Source organism: Passer domesticus, chromosome 25, assembly GCF_036417665.1.
Source record: "Passer domesticus isolate bPasDom1 chromosome 25, bPasDom1.hap1, whole genome shotgun sequence".
Lineage (NCBI taxonomy): Eukaryota > Metazoa > Chordata > Aves > Passeriformes > Passeridae > Passer > Passer domesticus.
In genome coordinates, this window is record NC_087498.1 from 48,615 (window position 1) to 68,594 (window position 19,980).

Sequence of the window (19,980 nt, forward strand, 5' to 3'; positions counted from 1 at the left end):
GATGGGAGGCAACACACTGACCCCCCACAAGCCCACCCCAAGGACCCCCATGCCACGACACAGCCATGTGCCCCCCCATACAGACCACCCACACCTGCCCATGGACTTCCTGCACCCCACCCAGGACCCCTCACAACCCATGCAGCCTCTCACATACCCAATCTCAGATCCCCAGCACCCACCTGGGGAACCCATGCACATCCCACAGATGCCAACACACCCTCCCACAGATCCCCCATACCCCCTCATGAACCCACAACAATTCCACAGACCCCCAAACAAAAGCAGAGATGCCTCTCACCCCCTTCCCACACCCCTCGCACCCACCCAGAGACCCTCCCCATGCCCCCCCACAGACCCACAACAAGCCCTATGCATGCCACACAGCCCCACCACAATGTCCCCCCAGGCCCCCCAGTACCCTCCTGGCAGGTTTTGCCCCCAAAGCCCAGTGGGCAGCGGCAGCTGAATCCCCCCCACTCATGCACACAGGTGCCACCGTTGTGGCATGTGTTGGTGTCACACAGGGTCTTCTTGGGAGGACAACCTGTGAGGGGGCACGGGCGTCACATGCCACAAATGACTTGGGACCCCTGGCCCCATGGGGCACAGACACCCCCACATCCTTGAAACCTTATCCATCCCCATGGTTCTAGTACCCCATGAGCCCCCACCCCACATCCCAACCCCACCCCTAAGGGGATAGAGGCCCATCCAGCACCCCAGTCCTGGCACCTCCCCACCCCCAGGGGACACAGCCTTGTCTGTGCCACCCACTCCAGCTCAATGGCCCTGGCAGCCCCTTACCCACCACCCCAAAACCAGAGGACACAGAATGCTCTACCACTGTGTCCCTGGACCCCCATCCAGCCCCATGAGCCTTGCACCCCCTCCCCACACCCATGGGACAAGCACTGCCAAGAAACCCCCAAGCAGTGCCCAGACCTGGGCCCCCAGCTAGCCCTCAAGCCCCAGCAACCCCTACTCTATAACCCACACCCTGTGGCCCTCGCAACCCTGAACTCAAGCCTTCATCCCCTGACTTCCCATCCCACACCCTGGGGAGCCCCAGCCCGTTCCCTGGACCTCTCTCCAGCCCCATAGCCCTGGCACTCCCCCACCCCCTCCCCACAGCTCTGCCCTGTGTCTCCCTGGACCCCCATCCAGCACCATTACTCTGGCACCCCCTCCCCACACCTAGGAGGCACAGCCCCATGACCCTGGTACCCCTCAACCCACACCTGCACTCCCTAACCCCCCATCCCACACCCAGGGAGCACAACATCCCCCATGCCCCCTGGACCCTCATCCATCCCTCCAGCCCTGGAACCCCCTCCCATCATTCAGGGGACACAGCCACACTTTTCAGGTACCCCTTTACCCCACACCCCATCTCCCTGTGCTCGAAGGAGCACAGCCCTTCCCCAGTCTCCCGATCCCGGAGCCCACCAGGCAGGGTGCCGTTGTTAGCAATAAAGGCTGCCATGTCCACGGGGCGCTGGTCAATGTGGAGGTGCCGCATGCACCCCACAAAGTGCCGGCTGCGGATCGGGAAACTCTCGGGCAGCGTTGGGACCCCCCCCAGCAGCAGTGGCCCCGTCAGGTCCAGTGACCTGCAGAGCCCACCATCACCTCAGGGACTCAAGAAACCCCCGAGGGACCCCACAACCCATGGGGACCCTGAGGGAGTCTCAAGGGACACCCATCCACCCCCCATCCCATGGGAGTCACAAGAGAACCCCAAAGAACACTCACTCACCCCAAAACCTATGGGGACCTGAGGGACCACCCAAAGGGTGTTCCCCCATGGGGAACTCAACAGACTCACAAGGGACTCCCCACTTCCCCCAGTGCCATGGGGACGCCAAGAGAACCCCCCAACCCCATGGGGACCTCCAGTGACTCCCCCATCCATACGGATCTGTGACCCCCAAGGGACCTTTCACCAGAGAAGACTCCAAAGGTACCACACTCATAGGGACCCCTCTATGGGTACCCCAAGGGACCCCACCCCTGGGATCCCCAGGCCCCTCTCACTTCTTGCTGCCAGTCTGGGTGCCCTGGGCAGCACAGGAGTAGTTGCCGAGACGGGGCCCGAAGCGCAGGGCCATGGCCGTGTCACAGTCGTCCACAGTCACCACAGCCACCTTCTGCTCTGAAGGGCCCTGTGGGACCCCTGAGCGCCCCACAACCGGCTGGGAGGCTCCATATTAGGCAGGGTGGCCCAAGACCCCCATCCTGAAGCCTCTGTCCCACTCCTCATCCTTCCACTGCCCTCTGATGCCTCAACCCTTACCAGGCTCCCATGTCCCTCCAGCCCACCAGCTGCCCACTCTTCAGATCCCCCAACACTCCCCTCCATCCCTTCAGCCCCCTTTAAACCCCTCAATGGTCCCCTTCAACCCCCCAAGCTTCCATCCCTTTGATCTCCTCTTCCTCCATCCCCCCATTCCAATTCCTCAGGGGTCCCCACAGGTGAGGAAAGTACATGGGGCTCCTCAGGGGGCCAATGGGTGAGGAAGTGAGTGAGGGTCCCTTGAGGTCCTCATGGATAGGGGCATCTCTTGACAGTCCCTTGGAGTTCCCCAAATCTCCTCTCTACTCTCCTCATCCCTCCAACACCCTCTTGCCCTCCCTCCACTCCTTTCTCTTCCTCCATTTCCCATCTCCCATCCCTTGGGACCCCCATGGGTGGGCACATCCCTTAGGGGTCCTTTAGGTGCCGCAAATCCCCTGCCCGATCCCCCCATCTCTCCATTCCCCCACCCTTCCCCTCCATCTTCCTTTTCTCTGTCTGCCCCAAACACTCCCCACCCACTGTGCCCCCCCATGACTCCCATTCCCCCACCTTGTTGTAGTAGTGCAGCTGCACCCGGTGCCACTGCCCATCGCTGACTCCTCCTGGCACAAAGGGTGACACCGTGGTGGTGGTCTCACCTGTGGACACAGTGTCAGGGCAACACAGCCAGAGGCAAGAAGGGGTGGCAGTGCCAGGAATGGGATGCCCACGATGCAGTGCCAGGGATGCAGTGTTGGGGACATGATGCAGGGGTTGCAGTGCTAGCAAGGGAATGTCCAGAATGTAGTGCCAGGAATGCAGTGTCAGGGACGGGATGTTGGGGTTGCAGTGTTGGGCAGCACCAAGAATGGCAGGCCAGGGATGCAGTGAGGAATGCAGTGAGGAATGCAATGAGAGATGCAGTGCCAGGAATATGATGCCCAAGATGCAGTGCCAGGCAGTGCAAGGATGGGATCTCCGGGATGAAGTGAGGGATGCAGTGAAGGATACAGTGCCCACAAGGGTGTGAGGGTACGGGGCCAGGGTATGGCAGGGGCAGCACGTACCTGCTGAGAAGGTGAGCTGCAGCTGCTCGTCCACAATCTCCAGTGCCACGAAGTCATGCCGCTCATTGAAGCGCCCGTTATACAGCAAGAGCCCATCCCGCTCCTGTGTGGCAAACCTGGAGGACAAAAGTGCCAGCGGTGCCCCAATACCCCCCAATCCCACCATGCCTCCCTGGCACTCCCCAACACCCCCTGACCCTGCCGTGCCCTTGAGGCACACGCCTCATGCCCAACCCCCTGACCCCAACCCCATGTACCCACTGTGAGATGCTCGTATGTGTCAGCCCTGACCCCACAAGGCATCCCCACCCCACTGCCTCCCATGCCAAGGGGTCACCCACACCCTTTGCCCCCACCCTGTGCCCTCAGGGTGCCCATCACCCCACACCCAATCACCCCACAGCCGATATGATGCCAGTGGGGCACTAATCACCACCCATCCCACATGATGCTAATGGGGCATCCCCACACCATCTGATGCCCTTGTGACACCCACCATCCCACATCCCAAATGATGCCAATGAGGGCACCCACCCGCCCAGTGCCCACAAGACACCCATCACCTCATCTCACGCCAACGGGACAAACATCACCATTTACCCCACACTCCACGTGACACCCACAGGGGCACACATCACCCCCCATCTCCCCAAATTCCCCCAGGCTCACGTGAGGCTGAGGGTGAAGTGGAAGCGCTGGCGGAGGCCACGAAAGGTGAGGAAGGAGTGTGGGGGGAAGCTGCGGGTGCTCATGGTGCAGAAGGGCTTCTCATAGTGCCCAGGGGGACACTGACACCGGAATCCCCCCACCAGCAGGTTCAGGCAGGTGCCCCCATTCTGGCAGACCCCCGGGGTGCAGCGGCCCCCCCGGGCACTCAGCTCACAGTGCTCCCCTGTGTGATATCCAAACCCCAAAACTAGGGTAAGGAGTCCCATCTTCCCTCCACACATCCCCATTAAACCCAGAGTGGTCCCCCTCAGGTGCTCAGCTTGCAGGGCTCCCCTGTGTGATACCCCAACAGCACCAGCATCCCAAAAATGGGGGAGGGGTGTCCTCTCTCCTCCCCACCCGCCAGTAACCCTCAAGTTCTTCCCCCAGGCACTCACTGTGTGACACCAAGCATCCTAATGTGACACCAAGCACCCTAAATGGGAGGTTGGGGATCCCTTCTCCCTCCCCATCCCCCAGTATCTTTATCCCCAGCTTTATCACCATGGCAACCACCTCCCATTACCATGGAAACCCAAAGACACCCCCTCCTCTCACATGCCCTCCCCCACCTGGCTGGCACCCCCCACCAGGAGATCCCCTGAGCTGGAGTCCCAGAGCAGGGGTAGGGGGTATAGCGCCAGTGCCACCAGTCTACCGGCGGAGGGAGGAAGAGGAGCTGGATGAGGAAAGATGAGGATGGACACTACGAGGAAGGGCCGGCCAGTGACTCTAACCAGTGAAGTCTTCGTGGCACTCGCAGGTGTATCCACCCTCACGGCTCCGGCACCGCCCGTTGTTGCCGCAGGGGCTGGAGTAGCAGAGGTCGATCTCGGTCTCGCAGTAGTCGCCGGTGAAGCCAGGCGGGCAGCGGCAGCGCAGGCCCGTGACAGGGTGGATGGGGCGAAAAAGGATGGTGTCGGAGGCGAGGAAGGGCGCGGAGCTGTCGAACTGCAGGACAGAGACGCAGCGCATGTAGTTCTCGCAGGGCTCGCGCAGACACACGTTGTCATCAAAGGGCAGGACTCGCTGGGCCGTGGTAGCCGCCAGGAGCGATCGGTTAAGGTACAGCCGCTCCTGCAGCTCCTCCGACGAGAAGAACCGCGATGAGCCCGGCACCGCCGCCGGCAGCAGTGCCGAGAGGCTGACATTGAGGATCCGGGCCGGCCCCACGTCTGTGTCCGTCTGGATGTTGAAGAGGATGACGCGGTGGCGGGGGGTGGCCAGGACAGCAGCCACCCCCTCCAGGAAGCGGCTGAGTAGGGGGGACAAGAAGCGTTCCTGGGACATGTCGGCCAAACGCAGGGTGATGCTGTTGCTGAGCATCTCATCTGTGATCACCGTCACCCGCAGCGTGCACTGCGCTGTTGCACTGTAAACGCCATCTGGGGACAAAGGGAGGACACAGGAGGGGGTCAGTGAGAGCAACGGACAATTCTGGGAAAGGGTGGTGGGATGGGAATAGTGCTAGATACGGCACAACCAACAGAATCAGCTGCTGTTGGACGGGGATAGTGCTATGGGGGCTTGACCCGCTTAGCCACCACAGAATGGGGACAGCACTGGCCATGAAACACCTGGCCCATGTAGCCACTGTGGAATGGCAACAATACTGGCTATGAGGTGCCCATCCCACTTGACCAGCATGGAACGGATACAGTCAGGTGGGGACAGTGCAGGGTATGGGGAACCTTTCCTGCTCAGCCACCAAGGAATGGATACTGTGATGGTTATAAGGTTGGTGCTAGTTATGGGGCTGGTACTGTTTTTGGGGTGCCCATCCCACCTACCACAGGGTAGCAACAGCGGGATGGGGATGGTGTTGGCAATGGGGCTGGAACTGGTTACAAGGCTCTTGTCCCACCTGGCCACTACTGAATTGGGACAGCACTGGTTATGGGGCTGGTGCTGGTTGTGGGTGCCCATTCCACTTGGCAACCATTGAATGGGGACAGTGTGGGTCATGGGGTGCCCATCCTCCCTGGACACTGTGGGGTGGGGCATCTAAATGGGGCTGGTGGTTGGTTATGGGGTTGGGGCTGGTTATAGAGCTGGAGCTGTTTCTGGGGCTGGGGCTGGTATGGGGATGGTGCTGGTTAAGGGACTGGTGCTGGCTATGGGGTTGGTGTTGGTTGTGGGGCTTGTGCTGGTTGTGGGGCTGGGGGAGCAAAATCTCTGCTAAGCACTGGGGCACCCACCTTTCTCTTCTTTGTCCTCCCCCTGGCTGAGGGCAGAGGGATGCAGGACAGATGGGGAGCAGGCAGACAGATGGATGAAGGGAACATGGGGACAGGTGGGGGGTTAAGCAGGCAGAAGGAAGTGCCACAGGGGGTGGCAGGGGCCAGGGCTGCCCAGTGGCCTGTGGCCAGTGACTGGTAGCCAGTGGCTGGCGGGGGGGTAAGGTTACCATGGCTGCAGCTGCGAGGGCCGAGCTATGGCTGGACCTTTTGTTTCCCTTCTGCCTGCCCCCGTGCTTGGGGGGGACAGGGGGGACTCCCTGCCCCCACCCTTTGTGCCCTGGGCCCCCTGCTTTGTGTGTCCAGTGCAGGGACCCCTGCCAGGGGAAGCTGTGGGGAGATGGGGGCCATGTGGCTGAGGACAATGGACATCAGGCATGGCCTGTGACCCAGTTTCCCCCTGACCTGGGGGTAACTAAGGAGGTGTTCCCCCACCTTGGTGTGACCCCCATCCCCCAGAAGCACCTCCTGGACACCCCACCACCCAAATGGTGCTGACAATTGATGGCACAACCCCCCTCACAACCCCCCACACTGGGTTTGGGGACCTCTCAGTGGAGGCCAGGTTGCCCCCCTGAATACACACACCAGGCCTTGTGTCTCCTGCACTGAATTCATTCAAGTGGAGTCCCCTGGAAACACAAACACGGCAGTGCCAGGACTCCCCCAATACTGTACTGCACCCTGAGCCTTCCCAGATTCACCCATCACACCCCCATAACAAGCCCCCAAGGGTACCAGGACCCTGCTAGCCACACCAGCCTCTGCTCCCCCAAGAAATGCACTGGGCCCTGGTCCACCCTGCTCACTAACAAACACAGAAGTGCCAGGACCACCTCTGGACAAGCCCAGGGGGGTGGGAAAATCAAAGGGTGTGCTAGGGACCCGACAGCCTCTAGCTTGGATGTCTGGGGTGTGAGGGTGGCACAGTATCCCATTATTCCCCTCTCCCCTCGATCTGGAGGGTGGAGACAGCCAAAGCAGGGTAATGAGACCCCATAACACCTTGCCTCCATGCAAATAGAGGTCTCTATACCCACCAACTTCACTCCCCCTGCAAGGTCCCCTCCATGTGTGGGGGTCTTACCAGAGACAGACACCCTCATGATGGCCTCAAGTGGGCGGTTGTTGTCCAGGGCCGGGCTGAGGCGCAAGTCCCCACTGTGTGGGTCCAGCAGCACGAGATTGAGCTCATTGCCCTGCTCAAAAGCATAAGTGAGGTGGTCAGAGACGTCAGGGTCATGGGCAGGGATGCGGCCAATGACGCCCCCAGGGAAGCTGCCGGAGCGGTTGGTGATGTAGTTGTTGAAGAGGATCTCGAAGTTCTTGAGCTGGGGGCTGTTGTCGTTGGTGTCACGCAGGCGCACATGGATGGTGGCCCGACTCACCAGTGGTGCTGAGGTTGCCTGGACCACCATGATGTATTCAGCCTTGGTTTCATAGTCCAGGTCAGCCAGGGCAGTGAGCTCTCCAGAGAAGATATCCAGTTGGAAGACCTCGGGGATGTTGCCCTCCACGATCTGGTACATGATCTGGGCATTGGTGCCCTCATCGGGGTCGGTGGCAGTGATTCGGGCCACCACCAGCCCAATGGGGCTGTTCTCCTCCACAAAGATGTCAAACTCGTCCCGCTCGAACACAGGTGGGTTGTCATTGACATCCAAAACTGTCACCTGGATCTCCACTGGTGTCCGCCGGGCTGGAACCCCCTTATCCACGGCGAATGCCCGCAGGGAATACAGCGGCACATTCTCCCGGTCCAGACGGCGCAAGGTGCGGACAATGCCCGAGGTAGACTCAATGATGAAGTCGCCATCGCCATCATCACCCCCTTGGAAGGTGTAGAAGACCCTCCCATTGAGCCCGGAGTCACGGTCAGTTGCGGAGATCTGGAGGACACTGGTGAAGGTGGGGACATCCTCGTAGATGGATCCCTGGTAGGAATGACGGAGAAACTGGGGTGCATTGTCATTGACATCACTCACCAGGATCTCCAGGTAAGTTGTGTCAGATTTCTGCGGGATACCATTGTCCCGCGCTGTGATGGCCAAGGTGTAGGACACCTGGTCCTCATAGTCCAGCTCCATCTGGGTGGTGACAGCACCAGTATCAGCAGCAATGCTGAACTGGGGTATGCTGTCCTCCATCAGGTAGGTGATGCGGGCGTTCTCCCCCGTGTCCTCATCTGTGGCACTGATGACCACCACTGTTGTGCCCACTGGCCGATCCTCATTGATGTTGATGGTGTAGTGGGAGCTCTGGAAGACGGGGCGGTGGGTGTTAGCATCGGTGACATTGACAACCACCTGGGCAGTGTCCTGGCGGGTGCCATCAGAGGCAGCAATGGTGAGCAGGTACTGCCGCTCCAGCTTGTAGTCCAGGGGCAGGGCAAGGGAGATGAGCCCACCACCGCTCTGGCTGGTGATGGAGAACCGGTTGCGGGTGTTGCCACTGGAGATCTGGTATGTGATGACACTGTAAGCATCACGGTCAACAGCAGAGACAGTCAGGACACTGGTGCCCACTGCTGCGTCCTCGTTCAGGCGGGCACCATACTCCCGCTGGGTGAACTCAGGGCTGTTGTCATTGACATCCAGGATGGTGACACTGACGCTGGCCGTGGAGGCCATTGGTGGGGTGCCATGGTCCTGCGCCTCCACCCCAAAACTGTAAAAGTCAACTACCTCCCGGTCCAGCTCAGAGGCCACCACAATCCACCCGGTGCTGTTGTTGATGGCAAAGGGGAAGCCGGTGCCAGTCTCCAGCAGGGTGTAAACTAACCGGCTGTTGTCACCTGAATCAGCATCAATGGCTTGTACATGGATGACGGAGTAGCCCACGGGGACATTCTCCAGCACTGTGGCCTGGAAGGGCGTGCTGACAAAGATGGGTGCATTGTCATTGACATCCAACACCTGGATGGTAACCAAACCGCTGATGTTGGAGAGAGGTGGGCGGCCCCCATCCTGCGCCCGGATCCGCAGGGTGAACTCCTTGGTGACCTCGTAGTCCAGAGGGGTAACGACATCCAGTGTGCCTGTCTGCGCATCAATGTAGAAGTGCCCACGGGTGTTGCCGCTGACAATGCTATAGTGCACCAGTGCATTGCTGCCTTTGTCACGGTCGGTGGCCATCACCTGCAGAACTGCCACATTGGGCACCACGTCCTCAGGGACCTGTGCCACGTAACGTCGCTCACTGAACTGCGGTGCATTGTCATTGTCATCCTCCACAGCGATGCGGACAGTGGCTGTGGCACTCCGGGGACCTGGATCCTGGCCCTGGTCTGTGGCCTCCACCAACAGCTCAAAGGCATCCACTACTTCCCGGTCCACAGGGCCAAGGGTGCGGATGACGCCTGAGCGGGAATCGATCTCAAAGACCTTGTTGGCGTCACCAGCATTGAGGAGGCGGTAGAGGATGTTGGCATTGGGACCAGCGTCGCCATCGGTGGCCCGCACTGTCAGTACCTCATAGCCCACCTCCAGATTCTCTCGCACACTCTCCCGGTATTCTGGTTGCTCAAAGGCTGGGTCGTGGTCATTGGTGTCGCTCACTGTCACCGTCAGTGTGGCCATGGCACTGCGCCGGGGTGTCCCATGGTCCACTGCTGTCACGCGGAACACATGAGTGCTCTTGCTCTCGCGGTCCAGTGGTGCAGCGGTGCTGATGGCACCAGTGACAGGGTCCACAGTGAAGAGGTCATCGGAGCGGCTGTCGAAGAGTGCAGCCATAGAGTAGTGCAGCCGGCCTGCCTCGCCCTCATCAGGGTCGTGCGCTGTCACCTGTGTCACTGGCGTGCCTGCTGGCCGGTTCTCCTCCACTGTGGCCTGGTAGCTGGAGGGCTGGAACTGCGGTGCTGTGTTGGGGCTGCGGCAGGGACGGTGGTGAGGTATGAGGGGCCTGGAGACTGCTGTGGTCTGCAACTCCACAACATCCCCAGTGTCTATTGTATCCCCAGTGCCACTGGTCTCCCTGGGGATATTGGTGTTCCCAGCATGTCCTGTGTCCACAGTGTTTCTGGTGTTGCTGGGGACTTTCCCAGTCTCCCCGTTATGTTCAGTATCTCTGGTGCTCCCAGTATCCCTGGGGACTTTCCTAGTGCTGCCAGCATCTCTGGAGACTCTCCCAGTCTCCCCAGTGAGTTCAGAATTCCTCGTGCCCCTGGGGACTGGAGTGCTCTCAGTGCCCCAAACACCCCCAGTGCTCAGCATGTTCCCAGTGCTCCCGGTGTCCTCCATGGGGATGTTGGTGTCCCCATTGTGTCCAGTATTACCAGTGCTCCTGGTGCCCCTGAGGACATGAGTGCTTCCAGTGTCTCCAGTTCCTCCAGTAACCCCGGTGCCTCCACTATCCCGGATGCCTCCAGCATCCCTGGTGCTTCCAACGCCCCCAGTGCCTCCAGGCTTCCAGGCGTCTCCAGCATGCAAGGTGCCTCCAGTGTCTCTGGTAACCCTGGAGCCGCCGATACCTGTGAACCCCCTAATGCCACCGCCGCTGTCCCCACTGGAAGAGCCGGTGCCTGGTGCAGTCACATCGTTGCCGCCCACGGCCGGTGCCGGCCCAGCGCTGTCGCCGCTGTTCCCGGTGCTCGGCGGGGACCACGCACCACCGCTGGAGCCGGCGCCTGGTGCAGTCCCATCGCTGCCGCCCGCGGCTGGTGCGGGCCCAGAGCTGTCGCCGCTGTCCCCGGTGCTCGGCGGAGGCCACGCGCCGCCGCTGATCCCGGTGCCGCCGCGGAGCTGGAGTGGCGCCGGTAGCGTGCTGGACGGACGGGTACGGGTGCTGCTGCCGATGCCGGTGGCGGTGGCGGCTCCCGGTGCGGGCAGCGGCAGCAGCAGCAGCAACAGCGGCAGCAGCCGGAGTGCGACCCGGCGGGTGGGCGGAGGGCCCATGGCCGCTGCCCCCCGGTGCCCCCGGTGCCCCCGGTGCCGGTGCCGGTGCCCGCAGCGACCCGCACCGCCGCCTGCACCCCGCCCTCGCCCGCGCGCGCCCGCAGGGGCGGAGCCGCCAATTCACCGGCCCGGCCGCTCTTAAAGGAGCCGCCGCCCCCGGTACTCGCCAGCGGCACCCGCAACCGCACCGGCAGCGCGGGGGCAGCGAGCGGGCACTGCGCGCAGGTTGCGCACACTCGTGTGAGGGGCACATGTGCGCCCTGCGTGCACACTCGTACACACACAGATGTGAAGGGCCTTGCACGCACCTGTGCATTGCAGGCAGACGTGTTGCACGCGCACGGAACACGCACGTCGCACACGCAGGGCACACAAGCCCCAGCAGATCACATATGACATGGGAACCATGTATGTGACACACATAGCACATGTGAAACACACACGGAGCATACACATGTGAGACAGAGCACGTGTGTGACACAGCACAGAGATCATGTGTGGCACACACAGCACGTGTGACATACGTCCCCCAAGACCCCCGTGTCACCACCGCCGGCTGTGACTCCACACATGGAAGTCCGTCTCCCCGCACTCCGTGCCACATATTCCCCCCCCCGATCCCCGGGCTCGTCCCACCGCACCAGGACCGGGAGCAATAGAACAGACTGGGAGCGACTGGACCACGCTGAGAGGGACTGGGGATGCTGGGGGTCACTAGGACAAACTGGGACAGACAGGGGATGTCGGGGGCGCTGGAACAGACTGGGAGGGACTGGAGAAGCTAAACGGAGACGGATCCCCGCGGTCTGTGGTTGCTGCTCCCCCCCCGCCGCCCAAGCCGGCGCCGGTCGCGTGGGCGCAGGCAGGCGGCGCGGAGTCGCCTCCCCACGCCGGCGGAACGGGTCCGACGGGTACCGGGGAGGGGCTCCCGAGCGCCGGGGCGGCGCTTGGAGCGCCGGAACCCCCCCGCCTCCGCCGGGGGCTCCGGTGACTCACTGGGCCGCTCCCCGCCGGTTCCACCCGACACCCGAGGCCTGCCGGGGGTTTCCCACGCAGCCAGGCCTCCCTGCATGGCGATGGAAGGGGGTAACCCTCCCGTGTATCACCCCGCCCCGGAGCGGGGGGCGAGCAGCAGATCAGCTGGGGCTGAGGCTGGGGGCCCTCGGCCCCACTTAGCATCACAAAGGGGCTTTGTCTGTCGCTTTGTGTAGGGCTGGCAGGAGGGGAAAGGGGAGGAGGGAGGTGCCGGGAGGAAGGATGGTGTGCAACGGAGACACCTCCCCGGGCTGGAACCCCCCCCCCATTGTTTCCTCGGAACCCCCCAAGAACACACAGCTCAGCAGCTCTTGCCTTTATTTTGGATGGAGGAGGGACATGTTACATGGGCACGCGGGTCCACAGCACCACTCAGCATGAGGGGGACACTTGAGGGATCCCGGCCCAACTCAGCAGGGTAAGGTGGACACACAGGGAGAGGGGCAGCGCCCTGAGAGTGGCAGTTCTTTGTGGAACAGGGAGGACAGATGGTGACTCCCCTCTGAGGCAAAGACGATGATGAAGGGCACAGCCCGGCAATAGAGGTGAGATGACTTGGGAGGCCCTCAAAGTCCTTGGGGTGCAGGGGGACACCCTCAGACCTCCATGTTCTTCATCTGCTCCTCCAGCACCTGGTCACGTCCCCCCGCTGCCTTCTTCTTGCCCCCTCCTTCCTGCTGCTTCTTCTGCTTCTTAGAGAGTTCCTGCTCAATGGGTGCCGGCTTGACAAATGGAATCAGCTCCCGCAGGTCTGGGGAAACAAGGGACCACTGTCACCCCCCCACCAAGGACCAGGGAATGGGGAGGGCACGGGGGGATGTTACCTGGAGGCATGAAGTTTTGGAGCTTCTCAGGGATACGGATGCCCTCAGGAGTCTGGTGGTTCTCCAGGATGGCGCAGATGGTGCGGGTGGTAGCACACATGGTGGCATTCAGCATGTGCACAAACTCTACCTGTGGCAGGGGACACCTGTGACATGGGGAAAGCAAAGGAACACAGGAAGAACTCCCCTATGCCCACTAGCCTCACCTTGTCCATCATCTTCTTGGTCTGGCCATAGCGGATGCGCAGGCGCCGGGCCTGGTAGTCAGTGCAATTGGAACAGGAGACAAGCTCGCGGAAGGCGCCAGAGCCAGGGAACCAAGCCTCCAGATCCAGTTTTTTGCTGGCTGCATGGTTCAGGGAGCCTGGAGGGGGAACAGTGCTGAGTGGGGGGTCCCACTGCCATCCTGAATTTGCCTGTCCTGGGTAGAGTGTAGGGTGAAGCCTCCAAAGTCACTCCCGAACTTGGTGCTGAACCAACATGGATTTCTGCTCTGCCATAGTGATGTGGGGTTACCTCTCAGCCATAGAAATGTGGAGTACCTGCTTGGCCACAGGGTCAACAAGCCACAAGCTGCTTGGTCATGGGGACATGGGGGTTTGGGAGTCCTGCCTGGACATGGGGATGGGGAACTCCTACTCAGCCACAGGACACTGGGTTCCTGCTGTGCCATGGGGATATGGGGGTCCCGCTTACTCACAGGAATGTGGGGGCCTCTCTCAGCTTTGTGGATGTGAGATTCCCACTCAGCTATAGGAACACAGGGCTCTTTCTCAGCCACATGGACATGGGCTTCCCACTTGACTATGTGGAGGTAGGACTATGCCATGGGGATCTGGGATTCCTGCTTGGACACAGGAATGAAGGATTTCTGCTCAACCATGGGGATGTGGGGTTCTCGCGCTGCCAATGGATAGATAAAGGGGTCCTACTCAGACACAGAGAGCTTTTAAACCAGATCTTTTTCCTGTGAGCATTTCCAGGAGGAGTTGGGGACAACCATCACAGGAGTGTCCACACCCGCTCCCACGGACCCAGAGCAAGGCTGAGGGTTCCACGGAAAACAAAATGTCCCCTTCTCTTCCTCTGTCTCAGGCTGGGTACAGCAATGAGCCAGGGACAAAAAACTGCCATGCAAGAAGCAGGTCAGGACCCCCCCTCAACCTCCCATGACACAGGAACCCCTACCCGAGACAATGTTGACGATGTGGTAGGGAATCCCGAGGGACTGGTAGAATTCCTCAGCTGTGGCCATCATCTCCTCAAATATTTCCCAGGATTTGTTGTCATGGGGGGAGGAGTAGACAAACTGCTCAATCTGCAGGAGAAGGAATTCCACAGTGACACCAGGTATAGCTCTAATTCCCACAGGAACTCCACGGTGACACCAGGTACAGTCTGAATTCCAACTGGAACCCTACAGTGACACCCAGTACATCCTAAAACCTGCAGTGACACTGGGTATAGCCGAAGTTCCCATCAGAACCCCACAGTGACACCAGGTACACCCTGAATTCCCACTGGAACCCCACAGTGACATGGGGTATACACCCCAGCTTCCTGCTGGAACACCATGGTGACAATGGGTACACCCTGAATTCCTGCTGAGTACGCTGCAGTGGCACCAGATACACCATGAATTTCCACCGGAACCCCACAGCAACCCTCAGTACACCCCAAATTCCTCCCAGGACTGCTCCTTCACCTTCTCAAACTGGTGGACACGGAAGATGCCGCGAGTGTCCCGGCCATGGGATCCCACTTCCTGGCGGAAGCAGGTGCTGAGCCCTGCGTACTTGAGGGGCAGGTCCTCAGGCCGCAGCCACTCGTCGCGGTGCAGGGCGGCAATAGGCTGCTCTGACGTGGCAATCAGGTACTTCTCATCGATGGAACTGTCCTCCGCTCGCTCGCTGCCCTTCCCAATCACCTGCAGGGGACATGAACCAGCGACCCTCTTCTAGCTGCTCCTGAATCTCCAGGGACCAGCAGGGAGGTTTTCCAGGGCCAGATGGTTTGGGAATTCATCACGAGGGGAAGCTTCTTGGTCGTTCAAAGGGGCTGATGGCAGGGACGAGTCACCTGTATCACCCGTGGAGATGGACTCCAGAGATGAGCCACCTCCTTGTCACGTCATCACCATCACAAGCCACCTCCTTGTCACCTATGTCACCCATGGAGATGGCCCCCAGAGCATGTCACCTCCTTGTCATTGCACTGCCATCATGTGTCACCTGTGCAAATGGACCCCAAGATGAGCCACCTCCTTGTCACCTCATCACCATCATGTGGCACCCATTAACATGGATCAGAGAGATAAGCTACATCCCTGTTACCACATCACCAATGAAGATGGACTCTGGAGACCAGCCATCTGCTTGTCACCTCATGGCCATCACAGTGTGTCACCCATGGAGATGGACACAAGATGAGCCACCTCCTTGTTACTGCAGTATCACCATGAAGTGTTTCCCACCGAGGTGGACCCCCAAGACAAGCCATCTCCCTGTCACATCATCACCATCACAACGTGGAGATGGATCCCAAGGAGAGAGGAAGGAACCACTGCTACCATTGCTGTCACCACCACTAGCTTGCTAGGGCGGAGGAGATCCCACTGCCTCCTCCAGCACCACAGCCCCATGAGGGTGCTTGCTTCCAAGTCCCAAATCTGGAGCAATCCCTTACCTTGTAAAGCTCCTCATCAAACTGGCTGAGCTGGGCCACCTCCTGCATCACCTCCTTGCGCATGAAGAAGGGGGTGTACACCGGGGTGTACCCCCGGGCACGGAGGCTCTGCAGCGCGTACTGGATCAGCGCCTGCTCCAGGAACACCAGCGGGCCCTGGGAACAAAGGTCACACTGCCTGACACCACACACACACTCTGCTGGGCCACTCCTCCTTGTTCAGAGGGCCCAGGATGCCTCTGGAGGCTCCCATCATCAATCCCAGGGAAGGAGAACCCAAGGCCCCTGTCCCTCCACATTCCTCTCTGAACCCGATCATTCTGGGGTCACAGCTCTCACCTTAAGGAAGTAGCCACGGCTGCCAGCCACCACGGCGCCCTTTTCCCCCTCATAGCCATCCACCATCACCACCAGATCCACATGAGAATACTTCTTCCTGCAGCTGCAGTCACCCCACACCCGCTCCACCTTGTTGTCCACATCCTGCAGGAAAGACGAGCAGGAGCCTATCACCTCCTCAGTGCCCTGGAACGCTGTGACAGCAGTCCCTAAACCACACTGGGCCCTCTTTGAGGGCTCAAACTCCAGCCTGTAGCTTATTGTGTGGCCACTTGGCAACAAGCCCGGCCCAGTTGTGCTCCTCCTGGGAAAATATTCCCGCGGGATGAATGGAGGCAACAGAGGGAGACCCCGTCCTCACTGCAGTAAGCGCCTTTCCCATGAATTCCCCCAACAATGGTGTGCTCAGTGTTGTCTGAGTTGCTCTTTGTCTGATCCCGGTGGGAAATGCTGGCTTGTCATGCAGATTTCCCTCACCCGCCCACCCAAGATAGGCTTGGGGGATCCCCCGCTGGGAGCCCCCTGCTTCCCACTGTGAGCTTCCTGGCCCCTCTGACCCAGCCCCACCTCCCTTCCCGTGTCCCACCTCATCGTTGCTAATGGGCACAGAGGGGTGGAGGAGGTTCCCAATCTCCCGGAGGCTCTCAAAGCGTTCAGCCTCCAGCCGCAGACGCTCAGAGTCGCACTCCAGGATGGCCTCATCAATGAGCAGCCGAACTTTCTTTATCTGGGATACCTGGAGACACTGCAGAGAGACCTCAGGATGAGGTGGGGGAGAGAGAAGACCACTCGGAAGAGGGGCCTGCTCATCTAGCACAGAAAATCTTGGGCCCAGCATGGTGAATTCTAGACCCACCACATATTCTGGAATGAGTCCCTGTGCTGGACACACTCAAGAACAGCTGAAAGGATAATGGGGTGACAAGCTGGGCTCTGGGAGGCCTGAGCTGCTCCCATGGCAGCCAGCATTGCATTCATTAACCAGGATGACTAGCAAACTGGGATGGAAGCAGGCAGGGAGGGACACACTGAGGACGCAGAAGGACTGAGGCCACTCAAATTCGCAGGGATGAGCCTTTGACTGACAGAGTGATCCTGGGGAGATCAAGGACACTGAGGAAGAGTCAGTTATTGCTGGTGTGGGACTGAGAGATAAAGAATCCTCCCAGCTGGGGCATTAGGCAGTCCCCCCTCATTTGGTGGGCACTTCAGGCCACCAATCTGGGCAATTCCAGGCAAAGCTCTGGACAAACTGTAGGCACAGTGGAGGGAGCTGGGGTCTCACTCACCCCCAGGATATCAGCCGTGAGTTCATCCAGGTTCTGTGCACTCTCTGGTACAGATTCATCCGTCCCTACTGGCTCCTTTTTCTGCAGCAAGAGGAAAAAGGAACGCCAGGCGAGTTAAAGAGAAAAATTCCAGCATCCCTCAGTGACACAAGGGAGAGACTGGAGGGCTGGGAGAAGGAGAGATGTCACCAGTTGGTGATGTCCCACCATACAGTGACCCAGGGCACTAATGCCCCACCTTCATCTTGTCCCCAATGGTTTTGCTGCACAGGTTCTTCAGCTTGTTCAGGTTGTCGGCACGAAACCTGCCTGGAAAGGAAGGCAGGGGCTGTCACCTGAGAGAAGGCTGAATGAGAGAAAGGCTGGGCCCGTATCTGGTACAGAAAGGTGATATGGAGCTCCCATGGGAAAAGCAGTGGGGATGGCAGTTCCAGGAATACCCCAGGCACCAGCCCCTGGGGTTTTTGGGAGGACAGAGGTTGAACATGTGGAGCAGAGCCACAAAGAGTAGGGATGTCACTGGAAAACACCTGGAGTGACATTGCACTGGGACATCCATGCCAGGCTGGAAACCCCCATGATGTGCTGGAACCATGCTGGGATGGGACACCCCCAACTCTAAGATGAGAACCCTAAACTGGGATTCCCCGTGCTGGGTTGGGACCCCCACACTGGGATAGGACCTCCACACTGGGACCCCCATGGAGTCCCCCACACTGCAGTGAAAGTCCCATGCCAGGCTGGGAACAATGTACTGGAATGGCATCCCTGTCCCATGCTAGGACCCCCCACATTGGGCTGTGAGCCCCATGCTTGACTGGGAACCCCACCTGCCAAAAGAGGAACCCCTCGACCAGGATGGGACTTCCCACATCAGCATAGGATCTCCATACTTCACTTGGACCCCTCCAGTGCTAGGACAGGACCCTCATGCTGGGCTGGAACCCCCACACCAGGATGAGATCCCCCTGACGCTGCACTGGAACGCCCATGCCAGGATTGCACCCCTCCCTCCACAGGCTTGGAGCCCCCCATGCTGGGACCTCCCTGTTAGGATGGGACCCCCACACTATGCTGGGACCCCACATTGTGATGAGACACCTCCCTCAGCAGGATGGGATTGCTAAGGACTGAGCAGACCCTGGGATCTGAGGCCACAGTGACGAGATTCAGGGGGTGTTGGATGAGGGGCAGCATGGATGCTCACCCTTCATGATCCCAGGGCTGGGAAGGGCAGAGCCCAGGACCCCGGGGAAGCTCGAACTAGGGACACCTCCGCTGAGAACTCGCCACTCTAATCAGCGGGAGGGATCAGTCCCTAGGGGATCCAGAGCCAGGGAACACCAACAGGACACAGCACGGCACAGCACGGGCTCCACGCACCGGCGCCGCGGGATTGCATCAGCCAGCGCGACCCGCCAGCCTGCCTCACCCTGCAGCCACCCGCCATTCTCCAGCACCGCCGTCCTGGGGACACAGAGCCCGCGGGAAGGGGGCTGGGAAGCAGCTGATCCCTTGGACATCTAGGTGAACGCATTAAAGGGGAGCCCTAAGCGCCGCTTTCATCCCGCAGCAGTGGAATGCCGGGGTGACCTGGGAACAGCGGGGTTTGGGGGCACCCACTCCTCCCGCCGCCCTCCAACTCCTCTCCACATCCGGCACCCACTGACGGAGCTCGATGCTCATCCCGCTGCCCCACATCCCACCGGGAGCCACGAGGAGGTGGTTCCTCCACGTGTGGGTGGAGATGGGACCCTTTGGGTGTGGTGTACCCCAAATCTGGGGTTGGCGCTGTCTAGGATCACCCCCGGCCAGCTGGATCCTGCGGCAATGCAGGGAGCGGATCCCTGGGGATCGCAATGGGACGGGATCCATGTCCGGGCTAAGGAGAACCTGGGAGGAGGGAAGGCGGGTCTAGTGGGAGAACTTCTCCCACCTCAGTCCCTGGGATTAGGGACGAGGGGATCCACCCAGGGACAAGCCCTCGGTCTCTGCTGTGATTTACCCAGAGAATCAAGTCCCAGACGGCAATGATCCACCGAGGTGATCCCCGAGGGTTGGGGAAGAATCAACAAACAGCTGCGGAGGGTGGGAAAGACCCCCCCACTAAAGGTCACCCCATCTCATCGAGGAGGTTCGGGGACCAGTGTGGGGGCCGCTTCCAGGTCCTGGGGAGGGAGGGACAGACAGCCCTAGGGGATCCCTCATCCCCGAGGAGGGGCGATGGTGGGGGGGGGTCCTGTCACCTGCGGGGCGGTCACCAGGGTGACAGGGTTGGGGGGAAAGGCACCGGGAGGGGGGGACATGCCCGCGTGTGATAAGGGGGTCCCCCAGCCCGGGGGCTCCCTCCCCTCACCCACCCACCCCCACGTACACCTCCGCCAGGCGCCGTCCGCTCGCACCAGCGCATCCACCAGCGCGGGGTCCTTGAAGCGCTTGCGCTGCATGTCGCGCACCATGGCGGGGTCTCCGCCCTTGTCGGCGCGGAACAGGTCCAGGTCCAGCACCATGACGGGCGATGGCGGCGGCGGCACCGGGAACACCGGCGGGGACAGCTGCTCCGCGCGCGTGCGCGGAAGGGGCGCGGCCGCGGCGATGCGGGCGGGGCGCAGCAGCGCCCCTT

At 60.6% G+C, this 19,980-nt stretch overlaps 2 protein-coding genes across 8 annotated transcripts in view; both read right to left on the bottom strand.

Moving 5' to 3' along the window:
- Nucleotides 1-11,291, bottom strand: part of CELSR2 (cadherin EGF LAG seven-pass G-type receptor 2) — a 31,123-nt gene extending 19,832 nt beyond the window's left edge. For 4 of the 6 annotated variants that reach the window (XM_064398894.1, XM_064398890.1, XM_064398891.1 and 1 more), the window contains exons 1-8: nt 7,378-11,290; nt 4,791-5,438; nt 4,015-4,237; nt 3,346-3,461; nt 2,849-2,937; nt 2,038-2,195; nt 1,450-1,613; nt 422-547 (exon numbers count right to left, since the gene is read on the bottom strand). In XM_064398894.1, the coding sequence (XP_064254964.1) occupies nt 422-547; nt 1,450-1,613; nt 2,038-2,195; nt 2,849-2,937; nt 3,346-3,461; nt 4,015-4,237; nt 4,791-5,438; nt 7,378-11,185 (5,332 nt within the window). In that variant the 5' untranslated portion in view covers nt 11,186-11,290. Of the gene's footprint in view, nt 1-421; nt 548-1,449; nt 1,614-2,037; nt 2,196-2,848; nt 2,938-3,345; nt 3,462-4,014; nt 4,238-4,790; nt 5,439-7,377 lie in introns of all 6 variants that reach the window. The other 2 variants (XM_064398892.1, XM_064398893.1) reach the window with 1 other exon arrangement.
- Nucleotides 11,292-12,521: 1,230 nt separating this feature from the next.
- SARS1 (seryl-tRNA synthetase 1) lies at nt 12,522-19,950 on the bottom strand. Of its 2 annotated transcripts, XM_064398920.1 has the most exons (12): nt 19,363-19,540; nt 18,565-19,250; nt 17,596-17,666; nt 17,358-17,438; nt 16,655-16,813; nt 16,069-16,212; nt 15,730-15,885; nt 14,750-14,971; nt 14,233-14,362; nt 13,251-13,408; nt 13,045-13,174; nt 12,522-12,971 (listed from the first exon to the last, which is right to left on the bottom strand). In XM_064398920.1, the coding sequence occupies exons 2-12, from the start codon at nt 18,569-18,571 to the stop codon at nt 12,817-12,819; spliced, it is 1,413 nt and encodes a 470-aa protein (XP_064254990.1). In that variant the 5' UTR covers nt 18,572-19,250; nt 19,363-19,540; the 3' UTR covers nt 12,522-12,816. The 2 variants fall into 2 exon arrangements, with proteins under 2 accessions (XP_064254990.1, XP_064254989.1); XM_064398919.1 differs by lacking the exons at nt 18,565-19,250; nt 19,363-19,540 and adding an exon at nt 19,732-19,950.
- Nucleotides 19,951-19,980: the final 30 nt, after the last annotated feature.

Coding starts and splice junctions, on each gene's coding strand:
- SARS1 (XM_064398919.1), bottom strand. CDS start 19,867: ATGGTGCTGGACCTGGACCTGTTCCGCGCCGACAAGGGCGGAGACCCC. Junction 16,814..17,357: donor TCACGGCTGATATCCTGGGG/GTGAGTGAGACC, acceptor GTCTCTCTGCAG/TGTCTCCAGGTATCCCAGAT. Junction 15,886..16,068: donor GCCGTGGCTACTTCCTTAAG/GTGAGAGCTGTG, acceptor CTTTGTTCCCAG/GGCCCGCTGGTGTTCCTGGA.